We start from the raw sequence: 26,515 nt of genomic DNA on the forward strand, positions 1-26,515 counted from the left end.
TTTGATTTTTGATGGTTTTAATCATGTCAGCTGGCTGTTATTAGTCTGTAAAGACAGTACCATTTCTAAAAGTGTCTCGTTTTTGGCTCTGTTATCAAACCATTTTCTTAAGGATACAATATGAAAAACAAAGCCAAGTCCCAATATCCAATAAATGGATATTTTAGAAAAAAACATAAAAACTTTGCAGAAAACCATCCATAGTATAAGCAAAAAGGTTATTAAATTCCTGAAAAGTAATGTTATCTGTCACTGTATAACTTTCAAATTTATTAATTTGCTTACCTCTGTTAAATTTCAATAAATTGTTATAGGTGTAATAATCTTTATTGGCCAGCATATGTCACAGTTGCAGCCGCATGGTGGAGAGACCCACAGTGGAGAATAGTGACCAGTGGTGGAGCAAACAATCCTGCTCGCTTTAGTAACATGAGTTGATACCTGGCTAAATACTGACAAATATGGTTTGCTTCACAAATTTACAGCAATTAAACCAATTCTGTACATGGTGAAAGTTGTTTTGCTGGCCAAAATATTACAGAGCACAGAACTTGCGAGCAGGGCACACAAACCAGAAGCTGCACGAGTTGCTGTGTGGCAGGGAAAATGTCAGGGGGTGTGAAGCATAGTGCGAGCCTGGAAAATTGCCAAATCATCATGCAGTAGCTCTGCTGTGGCAGGGTTTTGGCATAAAACCATTTAGTAAGTGAAATCAAGCCAGGAAAGCAGGGGTGGGATACCTCTGGGCTGCGGACCTTCTGGGCCTATTCCAGTAGGCATAGAGTTGGGATTCATGTGGGCATCAGATGAAGATGGAAGCTATAAAGTAATCCCACACTACCTCAGAATTGACAATAATGAAGTGTTGTTTTAAGGAATAGACTCACAGATGATCCTCTGCATGAATGGGGAGCCAGGATTAAATCCAGCAGCTGGGGGACAGGAGTATGAAATTATGGCTGCACTTTTAGTATAAGAGACCACACCTAAGTGAACTGGTATCTTAAAGGCTATTGGCTGAAGGAATTCTCATAGCAATAAACTGCTACAACTTTCTTAGACTTTATAGACTTCATGTATAGTAATGAAAACAGGAGGCCATCACTGACTTAATAAACAGATGACTTTATTAAGAGAAGACAAGATAGGTATTTACCTCAAACCATCCACAAAAACAAAGCACACAGACTTACTCACACAATACTTTGGTTTAAAAATTATTTATAACACCAATGCTAAACCTGATGTTCAGGTGTAAAATACAAACCACAAAAACACAAGCTTGCATAGATGAACTGATGTAGATGTACAAGTGGTATTGAAGGAAGGCTTGGACACTGGACAGTGCCTTAATGATGTCAAGCAATGATGTCAGCCTCCCCAGACACATGAAAGTAACCAGCACCATATTTCTCATCTTCCTCAACAGGTTATGGACAGGAGCAACTCGGGCTATACAAAGATGGTTTGAAATAGACTGCTGCCCACAGCTTAATTCAGATGGGTGCATACATGCCCACCAGTACCTCCACTAGTCACCTTAAGGCATTCACAGTTTTACTCAATCTCTAGATAGGCATGTGGTTTGAGGTGGTCTCTTTCTTCAGACAAGAGACAATATTCTATTGAGGTTGTATTCAGCTCCATGAAATATGTACTTCACAGCCATTATCCCCCCTCCTGCCTTGACTACAAACTGACCAGACTTGGGATTCCATTTCATGTGTTATAGGCATACCTACTTCCCATACCTAAAAGACTCTTACAAAATGAAGTGGGTGGTTCCTGCAGAGCTTAACTCAGGAGATTACGTCTTTAAATTATAAGACAAATGGCAGAATCATCTCAAATTTCCTGAGAAACTTGATTTATGTAGCAAACTTATACTTTCAATCTAGTACTTTCCATTTCTTCTTTTTTTTTTTTTTGGCAGGAATAGATTGTTCTTATGAGATACCCAGCATTAGAGACTTGTCATTCAGAATGTCACTTTTATATGCCATTTTCCTGTTTTCCTTTCTAATATTTACATTATTTCATGAAATTAATATATAGTTGCTTATTAAAAGCTATATGAAAATATAGCTATCACTGAGAAAGGACATCTGTCTTTCAGATTAACAAAGGCTAAAGCTATAGCCTGTGGGAATTTAGAGAAAATTTACTCAGAAGTACAACTTTCTAATTCCCAAAGCTCTTAGCAAATTTTTAGCTAGAAATCAATTCCAGCAATTAGAGTCTAAATTCAGTGTAGCAGAATACACCCAAAGTATATAATTCATCACAGTATAGTCTCTCTCAATGCCTAAATTTTACTTTTTGCAATCCTTGCCAATTTGTTACACAAACCATTCATTTGTGAAGCTCTGAAATGAAGACCAGGGCAATACAGTAACATAATGAATTCTACCATGACCTAGCAGTATACCATAAAAAAAGCAACTTCAAAAGAGAAAACCACTTTCTGCTTTGCTTAAAATGCACAGATGCATATTAAGCCTATGATGAATATGTTTAGCAGTAGCGCTCAGATTTATAAGAGAAAAGAAATGGCTTTCAGTGGTAAACACTTACATGATTGTATGACTGTGCTTGTCTGTGACATCCAACACAGCTTAGTAAAGGGGCTCTTCTATCTTCTCTACCATAGGCAAACATTTCCTGCTTAATTCTCTCTTAAAATTAATAAACTACAAGTCTACACATCACCATGTCCAAAAAATGTCTCCATTTTGTTTGGTTTTCTCCTGTTTTTCTTTTTAATGGTAAATAAACATCCCAATATACAAAGATAATTGTTAAAATTCTTTAAAATAATCTTAATTTTGTCACTGAACCACAGAACCCTTAGAATTTCTTTGCACAATCACCATTAAAAGAACAGGAAACTCTCAACTGTTCAGAAAGTTTTCACTGTGTGTGAATATTCAGGGAATTCTCCCCTAGCAGTGCTTCTGGTCATGCCTGCACTACTCAGGGAACTGAGAAGTGCACCTGTTAATACAGAAGTCAACCCAAGTACCGGGCGAGAAGTTCAAAGCTTCAGATGATGCTGATGATGTCTGAGGCTCTTCTATGAATTGTATGCCAATGGAGAGATCACAGGTGTACATATATACCAAACACAATGGTCTCTGTTGGACTCAAAGTAATTTAAGGCAAAACTGATCTTCACAGACAATGCTGACATAAAGTGCAGGGCTCATCAGAAAAGTGGCTCTATTAATGTTTTCATAGCTTAGTCTTGCTTTCTTAGAGACTTTAAAAGTAAATTTGAGCATTTCTGATGAGTTACACAGCAGAAGCAACAAAAGTCTCTGAGTCTTCCCTTTAATTGTCTTACATGTAATAAAACCCAACCAAACAAAAAACTTCCACCACATATTTGGATAATACTGCTCCACGCAGCATTTACAGGACACTAGACAGTAGGCTTCTCTCTGCCTACACCGCCCTACCACAGGGCAGGAAGAAACAAGCATCCTGTTACCAGTCAGATACACAGCTACGGCTCCTGAAGCACACAGGCACCACAGTGAGACGGGTGACTCTTGAGTGACTTCTCTGCTGTGAACAGCGCATACTGCACACATTATAAACTTTAAAAATCTTTTCTTCCCTGAAAGATCAGGTTTTTATTTTTTTAGTGACTGTTCTAAAAAGCCTGCCACAAGAACATAACACAGCATAGGCAGTGAAATCAAGGTGAGCAATGTTTCCTTTCAATGTCAATGCTCCCCCAACAAACACTATCCTCCTCAAATGGAAGAAGCTATTTATGTCTAGTTCTATTCTGTCTGTCCTCTGGGTATTTCTGCATGGGCCTCGGATGATCATCAGACTGATGATTTCAGCCAATCAGAAGTTATCTTTTAAAAGTATCAAGAACAGCTGGGTGGTGGTAGCACACACCTTTAATTCCAGCACTTGGGAGGCAGAGGCAGGCGGGTGTCTCTGAGTTCAAGCCCAGCCTGGTCTACAGAGTGAGTTCCGGGACAGCTAGGGCTGTAACGCAAAGAAACCTTATCTCAAAAAACCAAAAATAGAAAAAATAAACACAAGAAATCAAGAATAACAGATCTTTATATTTCCCAAGTGAGTTTTATACAAAGGCATTAGTCATTAAAAATCAAGGCAGTAAAATGTTAACCACTTATGTGGTAAACAAAATGAATGCACCATATTATAGTAGTTTTTTTTCAATTTGGCACAAAGAGATTTAGAGAATCTGTTACAGTATTAGAGTCCAATGAAACACAGGTTACATATTTTAAAACATGGTTATCTAGGTCCATGTGACCAGTATTACTATGGAAAGGTTTCTTCTGGTGCACATCTATTAACATCTCTCTTCCTAAATTAGATGTTTCTCAAGAACAAAAAACCACAGTTTGGTTGTTGCTGTTTTGGCTTTTAGTTCATTACTATACTGCCATTTGTCATAAAAATCACTTGACCCACAGCATTTCAATGACATGCAGAGTCACTTCCAAAAGTTCTCAAGATTCTTTGAGAACAAAAGAAGCAATTATCTATTCTCACAACAAAGCAATTATAACTAACAGTAGCTTGAATACTGGAATCAATTTTCTTTCGAGTTAGACTATTTAATCTGACTTTTAACTATGCTCTTTTCTAAGTAATCGTTAAAAAAATTCTAGGGAAGGAAAGGAGAGAGCGTCATGTCAGGTGACCTTGTGATGAGACTCCTTAACATACTGTGCTCATTCAGTAATACTGGGGGTATAAGGACAAGACCTACAAAGAAATTTAGAAATAAAAGAATTAGTCTATATGTTGACAGCAAAACATAATCCAGTACAGACCTAATAATTAAGCTGCATCAAACTTCAACAACAGAAGGAACAAAATAAATGTATTCATTTTAATATAAAAATGATAATTAAAAAGCAGAAACCACAGTGAAGAGTGGCAGTTCATTAAGAGCTATTAGCTGCTCCTATCATCTCAAAATGCATTATTTGAGTGATAGCAAAATTTGAGAACATTAAGAATAATTAAGACAATTTTTTCTATCTTCTTAGTCATAAGTAAATAATTAATGATACTCTTAAAAACTGTTCACTTTACAAAAAATAAACAAAATATTTTAAAATTCTATTCTTTAAAAAAAACTTTGAAAAGTAACAGCTTTTCCAATACTGATGTTAAGTTGGCTATCACATGGGCCGTACTTCTTTGGCCATCCACCACCACAGGTAAGACTTCAGCATTCTGGTTAAGTGGCTTGGCATTTTTTTAAACTGAAATATGTCCATTTTACAACAATAAATATGATGAAATGAAGTCTATGAAAAGCAAAAAAAAATCACTTTTAAAGTAAAAATAATCATTTCATGAGATACAAAAGTAAACATTTATAAAACAGAAATGTGGCAAAAAACATTGCCTGTTTTGACTAATTATCAAATAAAAATGCAGTTACATTTTTTTCTTTAAGGTTACCAGTATAAAATATCTTTAAAGAACATGATGTAAAATCACAGGGCAGTTTAAAGATACAGCATTAGCATAAGCCAACAAGACTAAGCTTTGATATGGAAACCATTGTACAGAATGGGCTTAAGGCTAGACTTTCCATTTGTCTGAAGGAAGATCTTCCTATGTGTATTTCATGGCATTCAGGCCTATAATTTCCCTCTCCTCCACACTTCCCAAATGTTTGCACCACTTTGTTTCTTGCCCACAGCTTCACTCAAATTTCTATCATATGTAACTTTTATAAAGAAAGATATATAATCAGAGATCAAAATCTGTTGGCAACAGTCTCCCAGAATCCTCTCCAAGGTTAAGATAGTCTGGAAAGACAAGGCAAATGGAAGATAGGCAGTCCCTAAATTATTTCTCTCACGGCAAACTATTTTTTTTTCTTTCCTAAATAAGCAGCATATTGAAATGACAAAAAAAATAATAACAAACAAAAAAAAACCTCATACATTGAAAATAACAGCAAGTCCAGCTGGGAGACTGTCAATCAGATACAGACATAGCTTGGCTGCTATTTATATTAACTAAGTGGTATGGGCAAATAAATACTTCTATAAATAAGCAGCCTGACAAAGACTGAAGTTTTACGGGGAGTTTAAAGGTCCCGGGGAAAGGAATACAATGGCCATCAACATAGAAGAACTATACACCTGGACAAAGACTCACTTCATCAAATTCAATTTCCTGTTGACTGAGCCCAATATTACAGGTGCTTAAGACATCACTGAGAGATTGCCAACACAAACTGTTACATCCTAGGAGCAAGACGCTTGCTGCACACAGCAAATAAGACTGACGGCGTCAACTCTTAGGAAAATGTCCTCTTTTCTTTGGCTCCACAATTAAATTGGAAAATCAAAGCTATGAAAGGCTATTTTTTTCTTTAATTTTCAGTTGACTTTTTATGAACCTGAGTGAAAGGATTGAACAATTAAGGTTTTACAAATAAATATTAGCACATGATGTACTGAGGGCCTCAGAAAGACTTGCCATGGAGGAAGCAGCAGCACAATGCTGAAGGATGACATCCTAAGCAACCTGCTAACAGGTCCTGTGGCTCTCTACAGCCTCCACTGACCCATGTGTTCAGAATACCAGACCTCCACTGCCTGGCCATTTCCCCCATATCTTATTGTTGTCATTTTACTTTTTCTAAAGAGGATAAAAACCAAAGACTATATCCTTCAAAACATCATACTATCAACAACAAAGTGGCTATTTCATATGCTTTACTATACTTTCTTGAATCACAACGCTATGACTTACTTGGTAATGCATTTCTGCACACTTCTAATTGCTAAATAAAACTTAGTCCCCAAATGTAGATATCCTATACCGAGCAAGTGTCATTTTGTGCAGTTCTAATTAATTCCCAGGAAACAGATTCCCAGAAGAGGTGGCCAACATTCAGAAGCTGTATTTCCTTACACTGCCCAAGTGACCAGAATAACCAAAACACGTGAAGAGAACTGAAATTGTTTATAGTTAGAAAACACTTGAGGGTAACTCCAGGAATGGCACACAGAAGGACAGCCAATGTGGAATGCATTCGGTATTGTTCAGTTAATATGTGCTACAGCAAGTCCATTTTCAAGGCAGATTCCATTTTTTGTTTGTTTTCTTTTACTGCTTATTATGGAAACCTGGGGAAAGAAGAAGAAGGAAAGACAATTAAAATGCAGGTAATGAGAACTTGAATCAGGAAAAAATATAAAGCTATCTTTGTAGATTAACTCTGTTATGGATTTTTCACTTTTTGATGGTGTAAAAGTGCAAAGTAAATACTCGAGAGTGAAAGTAAAACTCCAACTCTGAAAGCTTCCTAACTATATTACTCATTGCAATGTAAAAACACTGGCTTTGGTTAATCTTGCTGTGCAATATTTTTCTCATTTGAAAGTTCTCTATAAAGTTTTAATTTAAGAAAAAGATGCAAGTTTAAAAACTTTCACTGTCTCCCTACCCCAGATTCATCTTCATTTATATGCACTCCAAGTGGTTCCTCTTTGCTTTGTTCTTTTTAAAGCATTTGTTTATAAAATCTCATGTACAGAATCAATTTGTCATTTTATACTTTGTAGCAAATGTATGTGGAGGACAGACAGACACACTCTGCCCCCAAATGATTCAGCTTTGAGAAAGAACAAACCCACAAGGTACTTCCACTATATCAGAGATGTTGGAAATTTCAGTAAATGAAAAAGAATGATAAAAACTTCACCTAAGAAACCTTCTAAGAAGTTCCATCAAATATGAAGACCTAACATTTATAACTTGTTCTGCAGACTTCTCTCACTTGCTCCCCCACCCCGCAAAGTCTCACTATGTAGTTCATATTTGCCTGGCGTTCCCAATCTTAATACCTCTGCTTCTGGAGTGCCTGAACTACAGAAATATAGCACCACACACAGCCTTCTTTCATAACTGACAATTCTGGACTATATATTTTGTTACCAATCTTTTGAAGATAGGGAAGTTAAAAAAGGACTCTTTCACTGAGTAACTTTGATGAATGTGTGTATCTCCATGTATATATATGCTGGGAAAACAAATGCATCCAACTATGCTTCCATTGTAAAACTATTAATTTACTATGGTTCTCCATTTCCTTCCTCATCTTCTTTACTGCAAATTTCATCTGTGAGAAGCTATGTGGCATGTATATGCAAACACTGTAAACCTAATTCCTACTGTTAGAGATGACTGAACATCATCAACATGCTTGATTCAAAACTGTTTTAGGTTTTAGAACTTTTCTCTGAAACATATGCACAGACTATCCCTAATTTCTCACTTTTAATTGATATGACTACAGATTGGCAGTTGAGGCACCCCAAATCTGAAAAGTTTACATTTGAAATGCTCCAAAACTCTGAAACTGTTTGAAGAATGTTTTAGTTTTTAAAACCTTCAGCCTTCAGATTTCTGTTGTTTAAACTGTGCAGATTAAGCATTCCAAAGAATCTAAATGCACTGCAATTCTCTCCAATAATGTGACAAAAAAGCACTGACTTGCACGCGGAAGACACAGATAACCCTGCACTTCACGTAAAGCGAGCACTTTAGCTTGCCGGTGTTTAGTAACTGACAAGAGGAGAATGTCATGCTTTCCCCCTGCCGTAACTAGAAGACTGCATGTCATCTTCTATTACAGGAACTCAGCTTGATCTCACAGATGCTCCGTACCTCTATGTGAGGGCTCCGCCTTTGAGAAATGACGGGTGGCACTGTGCTGGTTTGTAAGATGCGTGTGGTCCAGATCCACAGGGTCCATCACTGTAGGCGGTGGTGGTCTGCAGGGAGTCAGAATTTAAAAGCTTTTAAGTGATGCTTACCACAGTTCCATCTTTCCCTAAGGAACACGGCAGAAGGTTTTTACTGTGTGTCAGAATTCTTAGTTTAGTTCCTGGACAGTTACATGTCCTTGAATAAATTATTTTTTATCTTACTGTTCTTGATGCCTATAATTAACTAACCATATTTTCCCAGTATCTAATATGTGTGAGGCACTGAGCTGATGGAAGCAAACGTGAATGAAGTATGGCCTGCCAATCGTTTACTTCATGTTTCCAGATTCTATCCAGAAAAAAGAAGTGAATAAATTAATATAGCTAAATAAAGAAGAAAAGAAGGAGTTAGAAAGGGCAGCAGCAACCAAGAATCGGAGACCATTTATAAGCAACAGTGGTTCTTTATCCACTAGGTGGCAAAATTTATCTTAAAAACATGGTACTTCTGCACATCTCGTTTACAAGGTTTTATATCAAAGAGAAACAAAATGTCAAAAGGAAATTTTTAAATTCTAAATTATTAATTTAATTAAAATAGAATTTTGTAAATATTTGACATTAATGAAAATGAAAAGAACCAGTTCAATTTTGTTAATTTTCTAAAGGTATATGTACACACACACACACCTAATTATAGGATCTTTTGCATAATCATAAGGTATAAGTATGTTGAAGTTTTAAAACTTGTAGTTTGGTACAAAATTAACCATGCAATCAATCTAAAAAGTAAAACAATCATGTATGAATTTTTCCACTTATCCCTAGAAGAAATCACTTCCTGTGTACTGGGAAAGGTCAAAAAATGACAACTTGTATGTATAGGGAGAATTCCACATCCTCAATGTGGAAACTAAAACGTAAGTATATATGTGAGCATGGTCAGGTGAGGTGAGTGGCTGACCCAAGTGTAAACACTTGTTTAGCACCAACAACATAGTTGTTAACAGGATCAGATTCCAAAAGCAGTGCTCCAACACAGAGCTACCTACATATGTGTATCATCAGGAATAGCAGTGCCTGGACATATGACATGTGTGTCTGAATATTTTGAAATGGAAGAGGCCAATCAACATCTGTGTTCCGTGCAACCCCAAACCAAACAGAACAGCACAGAGTGAGCACCAAGGGCCAGCTAGAACGATCTTTTCATCCTTGTATCGCAAACATTCAAATATCAGTTGAAAAATACATTCTTAATTTTATGTTTTAATGTTTTTGTCCCTGCTATATACATAAAACAACGCACAGTGAGAATGGCAATACTTTCATTCAGAATCATGTGTCTACAATACTGACTCTGTCGTGTTTGTTTTCTCAATGTTGACTGATATTCCCAACACCTTAAAAGGTGACATGTTAGGAAGAACTGAGACAGAACAAGAGATTTCAGGATTTAGCTTTAGAAAGTGGCTAAGTTTAGAGCCAAGACCAAGAAAAGGGCATTGTTTATCACTGTAGCTAAGAGGTCTCCTTAGATTTTCATAAACCTCTCCAGCACTGGACATCCATAGAGACAAGTAACTCACTCCACCAAGACACCCTCAGTTCTATGCAGAGTTGATATGCTGCTCTGCTCAGCTGTCTTCAATTATATTTATAATTGAAATAGAATTACATCATTTTTTCCTTCCCTTTCATTCCTCCAGTTCCTGACATGTCCGTCTTCGTTCTCAAGTTGATAGTCACTTTTTCTTTGTTTATATTTGTTACATATGTAACACAAGGATACATGTATGCACACACACATACATGCAAACACACATACACACATATACAATATAGTCTGCTGAGTCCATTTGTGTGCATATGGTTTCAAGCTACCCACTTTGCACTGGACAACCAACAGAGGGCTCATCCCTAGGAGAGGCTAATTCTTCTCTCAGCAGTCAATAGTTGCCTGTGATTCTTTGTTTAGGATTGGAACCCAGCAAAAGATGCCCACTTGACATTACATGTTCATTGATATTGCTATTGTTTAGATCTTGTTCATGCAGCCATTAGGGGAGACCATTTCATAGCAGAATTCCTAGGGCAGTACAAGGGCTACATCTAGACTTACTGTTTCCTACACAACTATTATATTGCAATGAAGAAGATTGTGTTAACGTTGGTGATACTTATGGTTAAAGATGGAGAAAGAGTTTATGCTGTGATTCTTATGTTACAATTACCTACTTTCTCCTCTTTTCATAAAATTATATTTTTAATTAGTATGATTGCTAAATGTTCTTCATCCTCTGGCTGCCTGTACCTGAGTCGGGCTAAGTAGCTCATTAGGTTTGTCACACTCAGTGTTTTGACCCATATCACTTAACAAAGTCAGCACAGTGATCTGAGTAATTGCCATGAGACTATAAACTTTGTAACAGCAAAAAAATCTTCACTCTTAGAGACTGGACTTATCTTAGGTCTAAGTATTCGGGTAATCAAACGAAGATTCAGTGTAGAGAAATATAATTGATATTCATATAAATTTGATAGAAAGAAAAAGAGACTTGCAAGAGATTTAGACTTTTCTATGGTAAAAACTAAAATCGCACCTAGCATTTTCAGTATAAAATCCTGGAGCTGAAACTTTATTTTGTTTTTTTCTTTCCTTAGACAAGTTTTCTTCCCAAGCAGTTTAGAAACATTCTCCTTCTACCTCAGCCTCCCTGGGATCTAAGTGCGCACAGCACGCCCTCTGAAGTCTCTGGCTTGGAATTAATCTACACTATTGACTGATCCTTAATTCCCACAAGAAAGGAGAAAAAAAAAAACTTGGAAAAACAAAAGAAATGGGAACATTGACAGAAGATGCTCCAAGCTCCTCATGAGAATCTGTTGTTTGTTTTGTTGCTGCTGTTGTTTCTGACTGGACCACTGCTACGCTGAAGTATTAAGAATGATCATGGAAACCCATGTTCTCCTAAACTTTATACTAACTGTCTATGCAAATAGTTACCTACCCAACATTTCCATCATGATTAAAAATGAAAGAGGAAACAGAAGCTATGCAAAATGCATGTACTCACAAATCTGTTAAGCATATGAGGCTTTATATGTTAAAATAATGTTTTATAAAATCCTTATTCGGTTTTACATATACATAACATTTTATCAAATAATATTTAGAGTGAGTGTTTCTTTCACTACAAAGGAGATATAAGAATCTATGTTTGTGCAAATCCACAATAATTCTTAACAGTCACTTTTAAAAATCATTTGGTTGTTCACTTTCAATATACCTAGGAGTCTTCAGAGGTCCTATTTATATTCTACAAACTTGTTTTTAATTCTAATGAACCTTTAAAAACAGCCACCCCAGCATGCCCTATTTTATCTGCCATCAAAGATATTAATGTTCAAAAGAGGCAAAGGACTTTGAAGGCTGAACAAAAGTACGCCTAAAAATGATCTGAACTCATGTGACTAAACAAAAACCAGATATTTACCTCCTGAGAACAGACTGCCTCTTCCTTTGCTTGGAAACTGTAGGAATGTACAGAACTACAAATGTAAACAATCTGTATGTGCTTAGCAAAAGCTAAAGAGCAACAGACTTTACACAGATTATGTTACTACTATTCCCAGAGCAATATAAATTCATATTGGTTTCTGAAATGTATTTATATTATGAAAACACATAAGCTTAAAGTTACATTTTAAAAATAATTTTACCTATATATATACAATATATAATATATATTTTAAAAATAGAAATATACAGTATAATTTATATTTTATATATGTCGTGTATACATGTGTTCAAATTTGTGTTGCTGTTTATGTGTGTGCTGAGGCACATTCACATGTGTGCAGGATTAAAAGTCAAGGTATTAATTCAGGGTATTTAAAATTTTACATGTGTATTGCTTCCTTTCCTCTTTTTTTATTTTTCTTCGAGACCTGGTTTCTTGTACCCTGGTTTGAACACTGAACACGCTGTATATACAACACTAACCATGGCTTTCTGATTTTCTTTCATTTCCCTTCAGCTAGGATCAACACACAAGCACCACCATGTCCAGTGTAGACAGTGCTCGGACCAAACCCAGGGTTTCTCTCACACTAGGCAACACTTCTACAAACCAAGCTATATCCCCAGCCCCTACTTGTTTATCTAAACTAATTTTAATGCATGTGTAAAAATATAAAAATAGAACATATTTACAAGGTAACATAATTCAATATACATAAATCTTTTCTAACATTCAAATCTGATTAAACATAACTATCTCCTCTTATATTATTTATTTTATTGCTTTTATTTTGTGCATATGGGTGTTTTTGCTTTCATACATGTCTGTGAAACACATGCAGGAACTGCTTTTGGAGGCCAAGAATGTTGGATCCCATGGTTGTAAGTTGCCATGTGGGTATTGGGGATCAAACCCAGGTCCTCTGAGAAGCCAGTGATCTTTACCACTGAGCCATTGCTCCAGCCCCATAACTTCCTTTTTAAAAGGTGTATTATTTTCATCTGTGTGTATGAGTGTTTGCCTACATGTATGATGTACACCACTTGCATACTCATTGCCAACATATGCCAGAACAGGGCATCAGGTCCCCAGGAACTGAAATTACAGATGGTAGTGAGCCGCCATGCGGTGGTTGGGAACTGAAGCCAGGAGCTCTCTGACCCTATGCATTCTTTATAGTGAAATTTTTTCTATATTTTCATCTAGGGACTTGAAATACACAAATCACAACTGTCATTTATAGCTTCGCTCCTGCTAAATACCAACGCTTCTTGTCCCTATTTAACTATAGATTAATTTCCGTGAATCAAACCTCTTTTACTATTCTTCCATTTTCTCCATGCCGTCCTTCCATATTTAATGTTTCTCCTCATATTTTAATGAAAAGGCAATATAAACTAATAAGGAAAAAAGAATTTGCTTCTCCAGATAGCATCTCCTTAATGCTGTGACTGTGTGAGTCAAGAACACTGAGCACAGTCAGCTACTTTCATAGTGAGACTCAGTCTGCATCATGACAATTAAGTACACACAAATACACACAGAGATAACACATTACATGAACACATACAAATGCTTTTATCTAGTGAGCTATCTTCTCAGCCCCAACCAAAGCTTAAAATCTCAGATTTTAACTTAGAAATTGGTTAATCTCATCTTTCTCTAGCTGAGGGTACAAGACTTTAAATGCCAATAAATAATCCAAATAAAAAACAAAAAAGAAGTCTCCTTCTACCCCAGGGTTACTATAAATACTGCCTACATGATTTATGCATTCCAATGTAAGATTCTGAACATAGTTTGAGAATAACCCTGTGACACTTGAAACTACCTCCCTGTTGTAGAGTTTTGGCTCTCTGTTAGAAAGAACAGTTGTCTTCTCAGACAATTAATGTGTGCTCATCACTCCAAAGCTAACTCCCTCTTGCTCCTTTCCAGGGGCCATCTTACCTTGATGGCCTGTCAGTCTTTGAACGGTATGCTTCTTCACTCTCTTTTGATTTTGAGTGTGCTGACTTTGCTTTTGACTGTGGGCAGAAAAAGACCAAAGAACAGTAAAGGTGAACTTCAGAAAATATCTATTCTCCAGAAAGCTTTTCTTGGGGAATTTCAGGCTACATTTAGCTGAGTAACATAAAAATATTTTATATTTAGTCATTCAAGTCAAAAATTGACAAGACACAATGGTCTGGTAGTTTTCATGGGTGTGTGTGTGTCTGTGTGCGCATGTGCGCGTACACAGACACATGCACATGCACACAGTCCTCAGAGGCATGTGTAGATAAGTAGGTGATCAGATTGAGTGGGTCAAACACTGCACACTCATAAACCACACACACACTCGCAATCCACACAGGCATGTGTAGATGAGTGGATCACACACTGCACATCCACACACCACACACTCACACTTGCATGCACGTATGCATGAACACATGCACACATACATGTGTTTGCCGCACTCATTGTGATTCTCACAGGCACGCACAGCTGATTAGATCCAGAAGACACAGGTGATGGAATCTGGATCTGAGATCTTAAGCTCTTCTCTATATATCTGACTCATGTCCAATCAGCCAATTAAAGCATATTTCAAGTTCAAATTTCTAAGAAAGGATTTGTACCAGTACCAGTTACAGAATATGGAAACTGCAAAAGGCAGGATGCTAATAGTTAGCAACTAAACAGAGAAAAGTAGGCTAAGTGATATTATCAGTACAGGTTCAAGGTTATTTTCCCTCATAATAATTACAGACAGAAGTGCTCGCTTCGACAGCACATATACTAAAATTGGAACGATACAGAGAAGATTAGCATGGCCCCTGAGCAAGAATAACACGCAAATTCATGAAGCGTTCCATATTTTTCTTTGTCCTACTGAGCCTGCAACCAGCAAGGGAACTCTTTACTCTGCGAGGTTCCTGGCCAAGAAGTGGCTCGGATCCTGTACCAGAAGATCTGTACTTCCGGAAGGCATTTGAAGGAAGAGATGGGCACACACTAATACAAGAATTCCTCCAACAATCTGAAAAACAAAATGATAACACCAGAATCCAGCGATCATACAACAGGAAGACTTGAACATCCTAATCCATAAGACATAGAAGAAACAGACTTTAAACATAACATTGCGAAAGTGATAGAGACCCTTAAACAGGAAGTGAAAAACTCCCTTAAAGAAATGGATGAGAAGAATAACGAAAGTATGAAGAAATGAATAAGTCCCTCAATGATACACTAGGAAACCAAGAAAAAGCAATCAAACAGGTAATGGAAATAGTTCAAGACTTGAAAACTGAAATGGAGGTAATGAAGAAAACACAAACTGAGGGACAGCTGGATATGGAAAATCTGGATAAACGAACAGGGACTACAGAGACAAGTATAACTAACAGAATACAAGAGATAGAAGAAACAATCTCAGATGCTGAAGATACTATAGAAGAAATAAACTCATTGATCAAAGAAAACAGTAAATCCAACAAATTCTTAACATAAAACATCCACAAAATCTGGAACACCAGGAAAAGACCAAACCTAAGGATAATAGGGGCAGAAGAAGGAGAAGAATTACAGCTCAATGGCCCAGAAAATATATTCAACAAAATTATAGAAGAAAACTCTACCAACCTAAAGAAGGATATTCCTATGAAGGTACAAGAAGCATACAGAACACCAAATAGACTGGATCATAAAAACACATCTCCTCGCCATATAATAAGCAAAACACAAAGCATACTGAATAAAGAAGGAATATTAAGAGCGGCAAAGGAAAAAGGTCACATAACATATAAGGTAAACCTATTAGAATTACACCTGACTTCTCTAAGGAAACCATGAAAGCTAGATGGTCTTGGATAGATGTGCTACAGAAACTAAGAGACCATGGATGCAAGCCCAGACTCCTATACCCAGGCAAGTTTTCTTTCACCATCAATGGAGAAAATAAGGTATTCCAGCATAAAAACAAATTTAAACAATACGTAGCCACAAACCCAGTCTTTCAGAAAGTAATAGAAGGAAAATCTCAACCTAAATAACCCAACAACAACCACAATAACTTAGACATCTAACAACCCTCCACAAGCACAACCAAAAGAGGGAAACACATAACCTCTACCACCAAAAATAATAATAATAAAAATATAATAAAATAAAAAATAACCAGAGTTAACAACCACTGGTCATTAACATCACTTAATATCAATGGTCTCAATTCACCTATAAAAAGGCACAGGTTAAGAGAATGGATGCGAAAGCAGGACTCAGCATTTTGCTACTTACAAGAAATACACCTCCACAACAAAGACAGACATTTACTCAGAGTAAAGGGTTGGGAAAAAGTATTTCGATGTAATGGACCTAAGGAACAAGCGGGTGTGGCTATACTAATATCTAACAAAATTAATTTCAAACTAAAATCAATCAGAAGAGATGGAAATGGACACTTTATACTGATAACAGGAACAATTCATCACGATGAAGTTTCAATCCTGAATATCTATGCCCCTAATATAAAAGCACCCACAAATGTAACAGAAACATTACTAGAATTCACAGCACATATCAAACCCCACACTAATAGTAGGAGACTTCAACACTCCTCTCTCACCAATGGACAGGTCAAACAGACAGAAACTTAACAGAGAAATAAGAGAACTAATGGGGGTAATGAATCAAATGGACTTAACAGACATCTATAGAACATTCCACCCAAATAGGAAAGAATATACCTTCTTCGCAGCATCTCATGGAACCTTCTTGAAAACTGATCATATACTAGGTAACAAAGCAAACTTTCACAGATTCAAAACAATTTTCGTAACCACCTGTGTCTTATCAGATCACCATGGAATAAAGTTAGAATTTAACAAAAATTCTACCCCCAGAAAGCCAACAAACTCATGGATACTGAACAGTCAACTACTGAACCACCCGTGGGTCAGGGAAGAAATAAAGAAAGAAATTAAAGTCTTCCATGAATTCAATGAAAATGAAGGCACAACATATCCAAACCTATGGGACACTATGAAAGCAGTGTTAAAAGGAAAATTCATAGCACTAAGTGCCCACATTAAAAAAACAGAGAAAGCTCACATTAGAGACTTAACAGCACAGCTGAAAGCTCTAGAAAAAAAAAGAAACAGACTCACCCAGGAGGAGTAGAAGACTGGAAATAATCAAACTGAGAGCTGAAATCAACAAAAGAGAAACACAGAAAACAATCCAAAGAATCAATGAAACAAAGAGCTGGTTCTTTGAGAAAGTCAACAAAATTGACAAACTTTTATCCAAACTTATCAAAAGGCAGAGACAGAACATGCAAATTAACAAGATCAGAAATGAAAAGGGGAATATAACAACAGACACTGAGGAAATTCAGAGAATCATTAGGCCTTACTACAAAAGCTTATATGCCACAAAGTTGGAAAATGTAAAGGAAATGGACTTGTTTTTAGATAAGTACCATTTACCAAAATTAAATCAAGACCAGGTGAACAATTTAAATAGAGCTATAAGTCGTGAGGAAATCGAAGCTGTCATAAAAAACCTCCCAACCAAAAAAAGCCCAAGACCAGATGGTTTTAATGCAGAATTTTACCAGAAATTCCAAGAAGAGCTGATACCTATACTCCTTAAAGTGTTTCACATAAAAGAAACAGAAGAGTCATTGCCAAACTCTTTTTATGAAGCTACAATTACCCTGATACCAAAATCACAAAAAGACTCAACCAAGATAGAGAATTACAGACTAATCTCGCTCATGAACATCGATGGAAAAATTCTCAATAAAATACTGGCAAACCGAATACAAGAACACATCAAAAAAATAATCCATTATGATCAAGTAGGCTTCATCCCAGAGATGCAGGGCTGGTTCAACATATGAAAATCTATCAATGTAATCCATCAAATATATAAACTGAAAGAAAAAAACCATATGATTGTTTCTTTGGATGCTGAAAAAGCATTTGACAAAATTCAACACCCCTTTATGATAAAGGTTTTGGAAAGGTTAGGGATACAAGGATCATATTTAAATATAATAAAAGCTATATACAGCAAACCAACATCTAATATCAATTTAAGTGGAGAGAAACTCAAAGCCATTCCACTAAAATCAGGAACAAGACAAGGCTGTCCACTCTCACCATATCTCTTCCAAATAGTGCTTGAAGTTCTAGCAATAGCAATAAGACAACATAAAAAGATCAAGGGGATTCAAATTGGAAAGGAAGAAGTCAAACTTTCATTATTTGCAGATGATATGATTATGTACATCAGTGACCCCAAAAACTCTTCCAAAGAACTCCTACAGCTGGTAAACACCTCTAGTGATGTGGAAGGATATAAGATCAACTCCAAAAGATCAGTTGCCCTCCTTTACACAAATAACAATGAAGCAAAAAGGGAAATCAGAGAAACATCACCTTTCACAATAGTCACAAATAGCATAAAGTATCTTGGGGTAACTCTAACCAAGGAAGTAAAAGAACTATTTGGCAAGAACTTTTAAGTCTTTGAAGAAAGAAATTGAAGAGAATACCAGAAAATGAAAGAATCTCCCATTCTCTTGGATTGAGAGGATCAACATAGAAAATATGGCAATTCTACCAAAAGCAATCTATAGATTCAATGCAATCCCCATCAAAATGCCTAAAAATTCTTCACAGACCTTGAGAGAACAATAATCAATTTTATATGGACAAACCAAAAACCCGGGATAGCCAAAACAATCCTATATAATAAAGGAACCTCTGGAGGCATTACCATCCCTGACTTCAAACTCTATTACAGAGCTATAGTAATGGAAACAGCTTGGTATTGGCATAAAAACAGATATGTTGACCAATGGAATCAAATTGAAGACCCAGATATTAACCCCCAAACCCATGAACACCTGATTTTTGACAAGGGAACTAAAAGTATACAATGGAGGAAAGAAAGCATCTTCAACAAATGGTGCTGGCATAACTGGATGTCAACCTGTAGAAGAATGAAAATAGATCCGTATTCATCACCGTCCACAAAATTCAAGTCCAAATGGATTAAAGACTTCAATATAAATCCAACCACACTGAACCTGACAGAAGAGAAAGTGGGAAGTGGACTGCAACACTTGAGAACAGGAGACCACTTCCTACGTATAACCCCAGTAGCACAGACAACAAGAGCAACAGTGAATAAATGGGAACTCCTGAAACTGAGAAGCTTCTGTAAAGCAAGAGACACTGTCATTAAGACAAAAAGGCAACCTACTGAATGGGAGATCTTCACCAACCCCGCATCAGACAAAGGTCTGATCTCCAAAATATACAAAGAACTCAAGAAACTGGACATGGAAATTCTAATTAACCCAATTAAAAAATGGGGTACTGACTGAAAAGAGAATTCTCAGCAGACAAAGTTTAAATGGCCAAAAGACACTTAAGGTCATGTTCAACCTCCTTGGCCATTAGAGAAATGCAAATCAAAACAACATTGAGATACCATCTTACACCTGTCAGAATGGCTAAAATCAAAAGCACCAACGATAGATAGCCTATGCTGGAGAGGATGTGGAGTGAGGGGAACACTCATCCATTGCTGGTGGGAATGCAAACTTGTGCAACCACTTTGGAAATCAGTGTGGCGGTTTCTCAGGAAATTGGGAATCAATCTACCTCAGGACCCAGCAATACCACTTTTGGGAATATACCCAAGAGATGCCCAATCATACTACAAAAGCATTTATTCAACTATGTTCATAACAGCATTATTTGTAATCGCCAGATCCTGGAAACAACCTAGATGCCCCCCAATGGAAGAATGGATAAAGTGTGGGATATATTCGCATTAGAGTACTACTCAGCGGTAAAAAATAATGACATTTTGAATTTTGCATGCAAATGGATGGAAATAGAAAACACTATCCTGAGTGAGATAACCCAGACCCAAAAAGATGAATATGGTATGTGCTCACTCACTAGTGAACTCTAGCCATAAACAAAGGACATTAAACCTTGAGAAGTCAAATAACAAGGTGAACCCAAAGAAAAACATATAGATCCTTTTAGAAATTGGAAGCAAAGAGATTGTCAGAAAAAAGTTGTGAGCATGGGGATGGGGGTAGGGGTGTGAATGGGCTTGGGGGAAGGGGAGAGGGGAAGAAAGAAGGGAGAAGGGAAAGACTGGAGAGAGCTTGGGGGAGTGGGAGGGTGGAGATGGAGGAAGGGCGGATCTAGGAGCAGGGAAGAAGTTATCTACATTAAGGGAGTCATTTTTGGGTTGGCAAGAGATTTGGTTCTAGAGGGGATCCCAGGTGTACATGGCGATGTCCCCAGCTAGGTCCTTGGTCAGCAGAGTAGAGGTTGCCTGAATTGGCCTTGCCCCACTAACACACTGATGATTATCTCGAATATCACCAGAGAATCTTCGTCTGGCAATGAATGGAGATAGAGACACTGTCCCTCATCAAAGCAACAGACTGAGCTCCGAAGGTCCAGTTGAAGAGCAGAAGGAGGGAGAAGATGAGCAAGGAAGTCTGGACCGCGAGGGTTTGGTTCACCCACTGAGACAGTGTGCCTGTTCTAATGGGAGCTCCCCAAATCCAGCTGGAGCAGGACTGAAACAGCATGCAACCAAACCAGACTCTCTGGATGTGGCTGAAATGGGGGGCTGATTGAGAAGCCACTGATAAAGAACCTAAATCTAGCGATGGATGGAGGTAGAGGCAGAGACCCACATTGGAGCACTGGACTGAGCTCCCAAGGCCCAGATGAAGAGCAGAAGGAAGGAGAACATAAGCAAGGAAGTCAGGACCGTGAGGGGTTCGCCCACCCACGGAGACGGTGGGACTGATCTAGTGAGAGCTCACCAAGGCCAGCAGGACTGGGTCTGAACGAGCATGTGATAAAATCGAACTCTCTGAAAGTGGCTGACAATGAGGGCGGACTGAGAAGCCAATGATAATGACACCAGATTTGGATTCTACGGTATGTACTGGCTTTTTGGCAGCCTAGTCTTTTTGGATGCACACCTTCCTAGACCTGGATGGAGGGGGGGACCTTGGACTTTCCACAGGGCAGGGAACCCTGACTTCTCTTAGGACTAGAGAGTGAGGGGAAAGGTGAGTGGGAGAGAAATGGGAGAAGGTGGAAATTTTTAATAAATAAATAATAATAATTACAGAAACTATGAGATAGGCCCAGAGACCTAGAAGAGGAAATCAGAAAACAGTGCAGAGATTGGGTATGTCCTGAGTACAGACTCAAGGCTGCATGTTCCCAGGCTAGTACTAATTCTGCTTCCCAGAGCCTTACTTCACTAACTCAACTGTCTGCTTGCTCTTGTACACTGTATGTTTTGCACTATATGTAGTCTGTGATTTGTCTCACTCTAGAGACCCTCTGGTATCCGCCCCTTCAGCATACCCTACCATCAGCACCCACACAACTCTCTTCCTCTCACTGTCAAGGAAGGATACCTTTGTGTTTCCACACTGGTCCCAGTGGTACCTTGCACACGAATACTGATTGTTAAATTGAACTTGCAATACAATTAATTCACAGTAGAGTGATGATACACAACTACTTCTGATTAAGGAGGTAAAGAAAGGTAATAGTCCCAGGTCCTGCTAAAATGTTCTTGTCCTGAGATACAAGCAATGGTTGCTAGGAACATGCATTTACTTTCCAGTCCTTCATCTACCAAGCACAAACAGAAAGCTCTGTGAAAGGGCAGAGGTCCGGTGCAGGCACCTGGGAAAGCGGGGAAATGTAGCTCACTGTGGCAGTTTGTAAAGCAGGTGAAAACTGTGCCTCCTTTTACAGTGAGTCCAGGAAAACGGACCCCTGTACCTGACTCTCTGACTGACAATGATCAAAGTGAGCCTCACAGTCTGAGCAGTACCAATTCAATGATGTTTCCATTGCGAAACCACCATGATGTATTAGTTATGTACGTAATGCAGTTTTTTACATATCCAAAATGGATTTTTAGAGCTCATCCTAAGGGCAGAGTCCTGTTTTTATCTCTCATTTTACTGTGATTTAAAAGAAGCAAAACTGAAGAGGCATCACACTACCTTGCAGTCAGGATCATGTTTTCTTTTGTCCAAAGATGACTTTTCTCGCTCTTTAGCTTTCTTGTAAGCTTTCTTTTCTTCAGCCATCAAAAGTCGAGCAATTTCCTAAGATATGGGCAATATCATTAGTTACAGATTGAGGTTGTGTCTCACAGTATAGGGAGATCTCATTAATATGAACTGACCTCATCCTGGGCAACCTGAGCCGCTCTTATGTCCACATGTGTCGCCTGTGAACCAGAAGAACAACAAATAACTGTAATCTGTGCTGTCTATTTAAAATATCTTACAAAAAAGGAAGTGAAATTTGAAATGAGTTGTAGCTGAGTCCCCGAAGCTGATGGCCAGTGGGCGCATTTTCACCGGCCAGAATGAAGGGATTGAGCAACTCACTCGACAGAATATTCTTAGAGAACTACCAAAATTTATCAATGCAGAAAATCAGGCTATTGAGTTCTGCTGCTCCATGCTTATCAACATGCACAACTATGGAGGAGGCTTCCTTACCCGATAACACACACTCCCACAGCCTAAGTGAATGACTGAAACTGCAGACAGTGGCGAATCCTACAGAAACTTTTTTCTATGCATACAAACTTAAAAAATGGTTTAATTTACATATCAGTCAAGGAAAAAAATTAATAACCCCAATAATGAAAGATACCACTTTTCATAATATTGTACTTGAAAGTACTTATCTTTAATAACAGATAACTAAACAGTATGGATAAGGGGGGTGATATTCTACTCCCCTTCCTCTGTCTCAATTTCCCCACCCTTAGAAAAAACAAGAGTTTTTAACTGATGGAACCGTAATGCCAACAACAAAATTCTTTAATGGTTATTATAAAACTGAATTGTGATTTGGCTTGCACATACAGCCCTATGACTTCGCTTGCACTTTGACCTTAAATGTACCCACCAAAAGTTCTTCCTCTTGCAATTTTCGGGCAATTTCAGCATCATACCATTCCTGGTCCCTGGGGCTCACTCGTGTGGGAGGACAGACAGCTTCTTTTATTCCTCTCGGTTTCATTCCTGGAAAAAAATTCATTCAATGAGGTAACTGGGGCTGTTTTCTAAAAAGATAAAAATATTAGGAAAAAGAGATCTTAATATTTAAAATGATGATTATAGATTGTACATTGAGATTTCAATGAGGGGTACATCTAAAATGAATTTTTTCCAGGAATGGAAATAGTAACACATACAATTCAAACATTTTAACGAAGTTACTTCCCGAAATCTGCCTGGTAGAAACATTTCTCACAGTTTTTTCAACAGTACAAAGTCATACAAGAAACCAGAACGAAAACAAGTCTTCAAAACAGAAACCAAAAAGAAAAACATAGTCACTGAATATGAAAACATTTAAGAGAAAAGAAGGTTCCAGAACCAGAGTTTTAATGTGGTTTAGACAACCAAGAGAAAGGCTTCCCTCTTAGGTCGTGTAGCCTATTCATCTCCCTGCAGAATAGACAGGGCCAGCTACAAGTAAGGAGAAAACTTGTCAAAAATGACCCTGCTTTCCCTCTGTCACATACACAGAACCATTCGCTCTAGATCTTTCCTACAACTTTGACCCATCTGTTATTGACATTAAAACATTTTAGGGAAAACATAACCTAGAGGAATATCAGAAAGTGCAATGACCTTAAAACTGTGCTCCTCTGGAGAAAGAGAGCTGACTGACAGGTATGCTTTATTACTCTGCTGTGTTATAGGAACACACACAGCCTTCTAGAAATTCCAAATAAGGCAAAAGTTAATCTCATTTCAAAATTGGGGATACTTCTCTTTGCATACCTTTATAGGCTACAGTTAGTCAACAAGGTGAATATATTGCCATCAGAAATAATAAAACCTTTTAAGGGAATCATAGATCAGTCATGTAGTACAACCATCAGTAAATGAATACCAGAGGGATACAAATTTACTCAGGTAAACTTTCTGTACTACTAGTCAAAGCTACTATCACTTACTAGAATCACTTATGAGTGCTTGAGCAATATTAAAACATCATCCCAGCACCATGCATTCTAACTTGAATAGGCTGGGTGAGCGCTTGCCTTGGGGCATCTATTTTACCCCTTCCAAAGGACTCTCATCTTCAAGCAACTTGGAAGCACTGGCTAAAAACATTATGCCATCAAGATAAGCATATATTAAAATAGTTAGCAAAATATCTAATTACATTTAATTCGCAAGCTGCTAATACATCTACATACATGAAAGTAAATTGTATTTAGAGAATTTTGCTTATATTATGAAATCTATTTTTATAGACATTCTACCGAACATTGTGGTAAATTTAAAATAGAGACTCATATGTGTGGATGCTATCATAAAAACGATGAGAAACCTTGTCTTTCTTAACTCACACTTCCTAGCACCTGACTAACCAGATCATCACAAATCACCTCTAGTGGTATTGAATCCTATGCTGGTTTGGCCTGGTTTACACCAGATTTCTGACTGGTTTGGGATAGTTTCAAGAAGAGAGCATATGCAATTGGGTATTACATTTATCTGAATTATGATTTGTATGACCATATTTAGAAAGGCAGATTTTAGAGAGAACAACTAAACTTAAGTAGAGACTTGACACTGGGTAAAGTCAGTGAATGAATTAATTATTGTATTGTACTCCAATCTACAGAAAGGATTGTACAGAAAGATTGTACAGAAGGATTGTAGATCCTGTAGAAGGATTCTACAGAAAGAACGGCCTAAAGCCTCACTGCAGATAATAGATTATGCCTGATTTTTACCTACTGAAATGTTACAAATGGATACACTCAACTTTCAAAATATCCAACATTTTTCCAACAATGGGTTCTCCTATGCAACAAAATTAACTATATAAACATCAGTTTAAATTCTAACAAAGATGTAGTTAAATGAATAGTGCTATTACACTGACAGGATGATAAAATTATAACTACTATCAGTCTACAAGGCCCAGAGTCCATTAATAAACTCCGAATTTGAACCACCATTTCTCTCTGGCCCAGCTACTAGGATGACAGTTTACTGAGACATCCACACATTACCAGTATTTGCAGTTCTCATTCCACAGAAGCGCCAAGAGCCTAAGACGATGGATCTCTCTAGAGGCAGGATCGCGTCCCCAGCTACAGTGCCTAAGACAATGAATGGATCTCTCTAGAGGCAGGATTGCCTCCCCAGCTACAGTGCCTAAGACAATGAATGGATCTCTCTAGAGGCAGGATCGCGTCCCCAGCTACAGTGCCTAAGACAATGAATGGATCTCTCCAGAGGCAGGATCGCCTCCCCAGCTACAGTGCCTAAGACAATGGATCTCTCTATAGGCAGGATCGCCTACAACTACAGTGTCCTCCAGACCCAAAGTGATGAGATGTTTATAAGTATATAGTGCATTGAAAAGTCATCATTATAAAAACAGAGATAATCAAACATGTGGGCACTCTAAATAGAATTTGGAAACTTTTCTTAAATAGAGGGGTCACATCTCAGCTGCTCCCTTCTTTCTGTCTCCTTCCTCTTTCCCTCGGTCTTTTTGTGTGGTGCTGCAGGTGACCATGCTAGGCAATTACTCTACCTGAGCAGTACCTCCAGTTTACATGCAGTTCATATTCTACAACTGAAGAACACAATGACTTCCCGAAGGAAACACAAAAGAACTGATCTGTTTAAATAAAATTTGATGTAGTAAGATAAATGAGAGTGGAGCTCACTAGATAGGGTCTTACTAAACTAAGTAGCCCTGGTTGACCTACAGCTCACCATGTAGACTGGGATAGCCTTCAACTCACAGAGATTCTCCTTCTGTTTCCCAAGTGCTGGGAACAGAGGTATGCACCTGTAACCAAGAAAAACTAAAAATGCTAGAATTGAAGATAAATTTATATTAAGTATGATTTAAAACAAAACGTAACTGATGAGATTTTGGTATTGCATATTTCATAAGAAGCCATTTGAGACGAGATCGGGTGCGTTCAGGGTGGTATGGACGGGTGGTAGTGGCACACGCCTTTAATCCCAGCACTCGAAGGCAGAAGCAGGAGGATCTCTGTGAGTTCGAGGCCAATCTGCTCTACAAGAGCTAGTTCCAAGACAGGCTCCAAAGATACAGAGAAACCCTGTGGGGGGGGGGGGGGGGGTAGGGAGCAATAAAAGAAGCTATTTGACATTTATGGCATGTCACA

The 26,515-nt window shown here is 37.7% G+C and overlaps 1 protein-coding gene and 1 non-coding gene across 4 annotated transcripts in view; one reads left to right on the forward strand and one right to left on the reverse strand.

The window, feature by feature from the left end:
- Positions 1-4,065: 4,065 nt before the first annotated feature.
- Positions 4,066-26,515, reverse strand: part of Ccdc50 (coiled-coil domain containing 50) — a 65,943-nt gene continuing 43,493 nt past the window's right edge. For all 3 annotated transcript variants that reach the window (XM_085685380.2, XM_048453923.3, XM_048453922.3), the window contains 6 exons: positions 23,248-23,363; positions 22,511-22,555; positions 22,326-22,430; positions 14,210-14,286; positions 8,695-8,801; positions 4,066-7,151 (listed from right to left, as the gene is read on the reverse strand). In XM_085685380.2, coding sequence (XP_085541506.1) covers positions 7,132-7,151; positions 8,695-8,801; positions 14,210-14,286; positions 22,326-22,430; positions 22,511-22,555; positions 23,248-23,363 — 470 coding nt within the window. In that variant the 3' untranslated portion in view covers positions 4,066-7,131. The remainder of the gene's footprint in view (positions 7,152-8,694; positions 8,802-14,209; positions 14,287-22,325; positions 22,431-22,510; positions 22,556-23,247; positions 23,364-26,515) is intronic.
- Positions 15,020-15,126, forward strand: LOC125413240 (U6 spliceosomal RNA). The gene has a single exon (XR_007235900.2). It is a non-coding gene; the product is annotated as a U6 spliceosomal RNA (small nuclear RNA).

The sequence above is a fragment of the Myodes glareolus genome, chromosome 2 (assembly GCF_982192425.1).
Source record: "Myodes glareolus chromosome 2, mMyoGla1.1, whole genome shotgun sequence".
Lineage (NCBI taxonomy): Eukaryota > Metazoa > Chordata > Mammalia > Rodentia > Cricetidae > Myodes > Myodes glareolus.